Source organism: Procambarus clarkii, chromosome 22 (assembly GCF_040958095.1).
Source record: "Procambarus clarkii isolate CNS0578487 chromosome 22, FALCON_Pclarkii_2.0, whole genome shotgun sequence".
Taxonomy (NCBI): domain Eukaryota; kingdom Metazoa; phylum Arthropoda; class Malacostraca; order Decapoda; family Cambaridae; genus Procambarus; species Procambarus clarkii.
The window spans coordinates 4,659,057-4,666,586 of NC_091171.1; the positions used below are offsets into that span (position 1 = coordinate 4,659,057).

The 7,530-nt window shown below is 48.6% G+C and overlaps 1 protein-coding gene across 1 annotated transcript; it reads left to right on the forward strand.

Moving 5' to 3' along the window:
• Positions 1–3,043: 3,043 nt before the first annotated feature.
• LOC138367620 (formin-2-like) lies at positions 3,044–4,042 on the forward strand. Its single transcript, XM_069329343.1, has one exon. It carries the CDS (start codon positions 3,044–3,046, stop codon positions 4,040–4,042), a length of 999 nt encoding a protein of 332 aa, XP_069185444.1.
• Positions 4,043–7,530: the final 3,488 nt, after the last annotated feature.

Genomic DNA, 7,530 nt, shown 5'->3' on the forward strand with positions numbered 1-7,530 from the left:
TGGGCAGACTGCATATTTTTGGATTGCCAGAAAGCCTTTGACACAGTACCACATAAGAGACTAGTGTACAAGCTGGAGATGCAGGCGGGGGCAAAAGGGAAGGTACTCCATTGGATAAGGGAGTACCTAAGCAACAGAAGACAACGAGTCACTGTGAGGGGCGAGGTCTCTTAGTGGCGAAACGTCACCAGTGGAGTCCCACAGGGATCAGTTCTTGGACCTGTACTGTTCCTGATATATGTAAATGATCTCCCAGAGAGAATAGACTCGTTCCTCTCAATGTTTGCTGATGATGCATAATTTATGAGGAGGATTAAGGCAGAGGAAGATAGTATAAGGCTACAAGACAAGCTGAAGGATTCGTCCAAAAAATGGCTACTAAAGTTCAACCCGAGTAAATGTAAGGTGATGAAACTAGGTGGAAGAAATAGAAGGCCAGACACTGGATACCGAATGGGAGATAAAGTCCTTCATGAAACGGACAGAGAGAAAGATCTAGGAGTTGATATCACACCAAACCTGTCTCCTGAAGCCCAAATCAAAAGAATAACATCTGCGGTGTATGCGAGGCTGGCTAACATCAGAACTGCCTTCAGGAACATGTGTAAGGAATCATTCAAAACCTCGTATACCACATACGTAAGACCGATCCTAGAGTATGCGGCCCCAGCATGGAGCCCGTACCGTGTCAAGCACAAAACGAAACTGGAAAACGTTCAGAGGTATGCCACTAGGCTAGTCCCAGAACTAAGAGGCAAGAAAAGCTACGTGACATGAACCTCACGTCGCTGGAAGACAGAAGAGGTCGGAGAGACATGATCACAACATACACAATTCTTAGGAATAGACAGGGTTGACAAGGATGGATTACTTAACACGGGTAGTACAGGCACAAGGTGACAAGTGGAAGCTGAGTACCCAAATAAGCCACAGAGACATTAGAAAGAACCACTGATTTTCAGTGTCAGAGTAGTTAGTAAATGGAATGCATTAGGCAGTGATGTAGTGGAGGCTGACTCCATACACCGCTTCAAATGTAGATATGACAGACCTCGAGAAGCTCAGGAACCTGTACACCAGTAGATTAACAGTTGAGAGGCGGGACCAAAGAGCCAGAGCTCAACCCCCGCAAGCACAACTAAGTGAGTACACAGCAAGGCAGAGGAAGTAAAGCAGACATGATAGCAAATGTCAAAGTTCTTAGGAGACCTTGATGAAGTGGAGAGATGAGTGGTCATAATGGACCTCTGACACTGATGAGGATTGTTGACCCTTAACACCCTAAGAGTTGTTAGGAAGCTGTGTTTGTCTGGCTCAAGTGTACAGAGAGGCAGGACACACACAGGAAGAGTCGCTGAATTAACTAATCGATTGGTGGAACGGCTGGAGTTAAAGGTTAACCTTGCAGTTGACCTTTAACCTCCAGTTGAATACCAATACTTCGATACCCATTTAATAGTACACGTAATAGACAGCTACTTGAGAAACCTGAACATCTTTCCTCAGTCATAGCGGCTTTATTTACACATACGAGCTTGTACACTTCACAACCCAATGGTATTATTCTTATATACAAACTCGTAGCGCCTCGGAGCTCATGAACTGTTTATTAACTGTAAACAAAGTCTCCATGAGTGATGCAAGATGTTTAGTAAGAGTTTGTGTAACTGCTTGAAGACTCCTGCCCTGGTGGGTAGGTCACAGGTCACAGTGCTTACTGAGGCTAATTACACGACTAATAATTCAAGGAATAATTAGTTCTAATTAGAACTAATAATTCAAAGACAAATATTAAAGTTGTCCAGCTAAGCAGCGTCCAAGGGCTTCCTTAACTTGTTATATATTGGCCCACACCTGGTAGGCTATAGGTTGGCTTCTACTAGTACACACCTGGAAGGCTATAGGTTGGCTTCTACTAGTACACACCTGGAAGGCTATAGGTTGGCTTCTACTAGTACACACCTGGAAGGCTATAGGTTGGCTTCTAGTACACACCTGGCAGGCTATAGGTTGGCTTCTACTAGTACACACCTGGTAGGCTATAGGTTGGCTTCTACTAGTACACACCTGGAAGGCTATAGGTTGGCTTCTACTAGTACACACCTGGAAGGCTATAGGTTGGCTTCTACTAGTACACACCTGGAAGGCTATAGGTTGGCTTCTAGTACACACCTGGCAGGCTATAGGTTGGCTTCTACTAGTACACACCTGGCACTCTATAAGTTGGCTTCTAGTACACACCTGGTAGGCTATAGGTTGGCTTCTACTAGTACACACCTGGCACTCTATAGGTTGGCTTCTACTAGTACACACCTGGCACTCTATAGGTTGGCTTCTACTAGTACACACCTGGCAGGCTATAGGTTGGCTTCTACTAGTACACACCTGGAAGGCTATAGGTTGGCTTCTACTAGTACACACCTGGCACTCTATAGGTTGGCTTCTACTAGTACACACCTGGCACTCTATAGGTTGGCTTCTACTAGTACACACCTGGCAGGCTATAGGTTGGCTTCTACTAGTACACACCTGGCACTCTATAAGTTGGCTTCTAGTACACACCTGGTAGGCTATAGGTTGGCTTCTACTAGTACACACCTGGCACTCTATAGATTGGCTTCTAGTACACACCTGGAAGGCTATAGGTTGGCTTCTACTAGTACACACCTGGCAGGCTATAGGTTGGCTTCTACTAGTACACACCTGGAAGGCTATAGGTTGGCTTCTACTAGTACACACCTGGCAGCCTACAGGTTGGCTTCTACTAGTACACACCTGGCACTCTATAAGTTGGCTTCTAGTACACACCTGGTAGGCTATAGGTTGGCTTCTACTAGTACACACCTGGCAGCCTACTGGCTGGCATACACACCATACCTGACCCACCACTGGGTGGCATGCAGGCCACATCTGACCCACCACACCTGATCCACCACTGGCTGGCATACACACCATACCTGACCCACCACTGGCTGGCATACACACCATACCTGACCCACCACTGGCTGGCATACACACCATACCTGACCCACCACTGGCTGGCATGCAGGCCATACCTGACCCACCACTGGCTGGCATGCAGGCCATACCTGACCCACCACTGGCTGGCATGCAGGCCATACCTGACCCACCACTGGCTGGCATGCAGGCCATACCTGACCCACCACTGGCTGGCATGCAGGCCATACCTGACCCACCACTGGCTGGCATGCAGACCATACCTGACCCACCACTGGCTGGCATGCAGACCATACCTGACCTACCACTGGCTGGCATGCAGGCCATACCTGACCCACCACTGGCTGGCATGCAGGCCATACCTGACCCACCATTGGCTGGCATGCAGACCATACCTGACCCACCACTGGCTGGCATGCAGGCCATACCTGACCCTCCACTGGCTGGCATGCAGGCCATACCTGACCCACCACTGGCTGGCATGCAGGCCATACCTGACCCACCACTGGCTGGCATGCAGACCATACCTGACCCACCACTGGGTGGCATGCAGGCCATACCTGACCCACCACTGGCTGGCATGCAGACCATACCTGACCCACCACTGGGTGGCATGCAGACCATACCTGACCCACCACTGGCTGGCATGCAGACCATACCTGACCCACCACTGGCTGGCATGCAGGCCATACCTGACCCACCACTGGCTGGCATGCAGACCATACCTGACCCACCACTGGGTGGCATGCAGGCCATACCTGACCCACCACTGGCTGGCATGCAGACCATACCTGACCCACCACTGGCTGGCATGCAGACCATACCTGACCCACCACTGGCTGGCATGCAGACCATACCTGACCCACCACTGGCTGGCATGCAGGCCATACCTGACCCTCCACTGGCTGGCATGCAGGCCATACCTGACCCTCCACTGGCTGGCATGCAGGCCATACCTGACCCACCACTGGCTGGCATGCAGGCCATACCTGACCCACCACTGGCTGGCACACACACAGCACACCCAACACAACACTGCAATGTGCACCTCCAAACTTGTCTACTAGAAGAATTTAACCTCTGAACTACACAACCGGTCCACACACCGGGATAATCACAGCACACCTGGCAGGCCAGTGGTTAACAGCAGGCCACACCTGCCCCAACCACCCCAAACTTACCCACTAAACAACCCACTAATTCATTCTCTATATCAGACAGCATCACTAGATTCTCGTCTCCTTTTTTTCTCTCTGTGCCTGATCCTGGGAGAGGCAAAAATAGGTGGTTGCCACCGTGGGAAAACGACGCTTGTGCTGGCAGGAGTAAAGCTCACTTTGCCGTGGCTCGGCGGCTGGTCTTGGTAAGATACACATCGTACAAGCAGGTACTTCTACAGCAGGGAAATGTGTGGGAGTGTATTAAGGCTGCTTAACATCCTCACTGATGGTCTCTGACGCGGGCCACCACCCCCACCCCCCCCACCCCCGGTGTGTTTCATATGCCGCCAACCCCGCCCTGCTGTACTCACCTAGTTGTACTCACCTGATTGTGCTTGCGGGGGGTTGAGCTTTGGCTCTTTGGTTCCGCCTCTCAACTGTCAATCAACTGGTGTTCAGATTCCTGAGCCTACTGGGCTCTATCATATCTACATTTGAAACTGTGTATGGAGTCAGCCTCCACCACATCACTGCCTAATGCATTCCATTTACTAACCACTCTGACACTGAAAAAGTTCTTTCTAATGTCTCTGTGGCTCATTTGGGTACTCAGCTTCCACCTGTGTCCCCTTGTTCGCGTCCCTCCAGTGTTGAATAGTTCATCCTTGTTTACCCGGTCGATTCCCCTGAGGATTTTGTAGGTTGTGATCATGTCCCCCCTTACTCTTCTGTCTTCCAGTGCCGTAAGGTGCATTTCCCGCAGCCTTTCCTCATAACTCATGCCTCTCAGTTCTGGGACTAGTCTAGTAGCATACCTTTGGACTTTTTCCAGCTTCGTCTTGAGCTTGACAAGGTACGGGCTCCATGCTGGGGCCGCATACTCCAGGATTGGTCTTACATATGAGGTGTACAAGATTCTGAATGATTCTTTACACAGGTTCCTGAACGCCGTTCTGATGTTAGCCAGCCTCGCATATGCCGCAGACGTTATTCTCTTTATGTGGGCTTCAGGAGTCAGGTTTGGTGTGATATCATCTCCTAGATCTTTCTCTCTGTCTGTTTCATTAAGTACTTCATCTCCTATTCTGTATCCTGTGTCTGGCCTCCTGTTTCCACTGCCTTGTTTCATTACTTTGCATTTACTCGGGTTGAACTTCAACAGCCATTTGTTGGACCATTCACTCAGTTTATCTAGGTCATCTTGTAGCCTCCTACTATCATCCTCTGTTTCAATCCTTCTCATAATTTTTGCATCGTCGGCAAACATTGAGAGGAACGAATCTATACCCTCTGGGAGATCATTTACATATACCAGAAACATTATAGGTCCAAGGACTGACCCCTGCGGGACTCCACTTGTAACGTCTCGCCAATCTGAGACCTCACCCCTCACACAGACTCGTTGTCTCCTGTTGCTTAGGTACTCCTCTATCCACCGGAGTACCTTCCCTTTCACTCCAGCCTACATCTCCAACTTTCGCACTAGCCTCTTGTGTGGCACTGAATCAAAGGCTTTCTGACAATCCAAAAATATGCAGTCTGCCCACCCTTCTCTTTCTTGCCTTATTTTTGTTGCCTGGTCGTAGAATTCAAGTAACCCTGTGAGGCAGGACCTGCCATCCCTGAACCCATGTTGATGCTGTGTTACAAAGTTCCTTCGCTCCAGATGCTCCACTAGCTTTTTTCGCACAATCTTCTCCATCATCTTGCATGGTATGCAGGTTAGGGACACTGGCCTGTAGTTCAGTGCCTCCTGTCTATCCATTTTCTTGTATATCTGACTATGTTAGCTGCTTTCCAAATATCTGGCAGTTCCCCTGTTGCCAGTGATTTGTTATACACTATGGAGAGTGGTAGGCACAGTTCTCTTGCTCCTTCCTTTAGAACCCAAGGGAAGATTCCATCTGGGCCTATAGCTTTTGTCACATCCAACTCTAGTAAACACTTCCTTACTTCCCCGCTGGTAATCTCAAAGTCTTCCAGTGGTTCCTGGTTAGCTATTCCCTCACTTATCTCTGGAATTTCTCCTTGCTCTAAGGTAAAGACCTCCTGGAATTTCTTATTCAGTTCCTCACACACTTCCTTGTCATTTGTAGTGAATCCTTCCGCCCCTATCCTTAATCTCATAACCTGTTCCTTTACTGTTGTTTTTCTCCTAATGTGGCTATGCAACAATTTAGGCTGAGTCTTTGCCTTGCTTGCGATGTCATTTTCGTATTGTCTTTCTGCCTCTCTTCTCATCCTGACATATTCATTCCTGGCATTCTGGTATCTTTCTCTGCTCTCCAGTGTCCTGTTATTCCTATAGTTTCTCCATGCCCTTTTACTTTGCTGCTTAGCTAGCCTACATCTCTGATTAAACCATGGGTTTCTCATCTTCATTTCTCTGTTTTCCTTTTGGACTGGGACAAACTTGTTTGCTGCGTCCTTGCATTTTTGCGTGATGTAGTCCATCATATCTTGGGCCGTCTTTCCCCTGAGCTCTGTTTCCCATGCTATATCTGTTAGGAATTTTCTTAGGAATGGTTAGGTTAGGAATGCTGTGTGTGTGTGTGTGTGTGTGTGTGTGTGTGTGTGTGTGTGTGTGTGTGTGTGTGTGTGTGTGTGTGTGTGTGTGTGTGTGTGTGCGTATGTACTCACCTATTTGTACTCGCCTAATTGTGCCTGCGGGATTGAGCATTGACTCTTGGATCCCGCCTTTCGAGCATCAGTTGTTTACAGCAATGACTATGGTCCCGTTTCTCTATCATATCTAGTTTTAAAATTATGAATAGCATTTGCTTCCACAACCTGTTCCTTAAGTGCATTCCATTTTTCCACTACTCTCACACTAAAGAAAACTTCCTAACATCTCTGTGACTCATCTGAGTTTCCAGCTTCCACCCATGTCCCCTCGTTCTGTTACTATTCCGTGTGTACATTTCGTCTATGTCCACTCTGTCAATCCCCCTGAGTATTTTATACGTTCCTATCATGTCCCCCCTCTCTCTTCTCTTTTCTAGTGTCGTAAGGCACAGTTCCCTCAGGCGCTCCTCATACCCCATCCCTCGTAGCTCTGGGGCGAGTCTCGTTGCAAACCTCTGAACCTTTTCCAGTTTCATTATATGCTTCTTCAGGTGGGGACTCCATGATGGGGCGGCATACTCTAAGACTGGCCTCACGTAGGCAGTGTAAAGCGTCCTAAATGCCTCCTTATATGTGCCTCAGGAGACAGATTAGGTGTTACGTCCACGCCCAGGTCTCTTTCTCGCATCGTCACAGGTAGGCTGTTCCCCTTCATTGTGTACTGTCCCTTTGGTCTCCTATCTCCTAGTCCCATTTCCATAACTTTACATTTGCTCGTGTTGAACTCCAGTAGCCATTTCTCTGACCATCTCTGCAACCTGTTCAGGTCCTCTTGGAGGATCCTGCA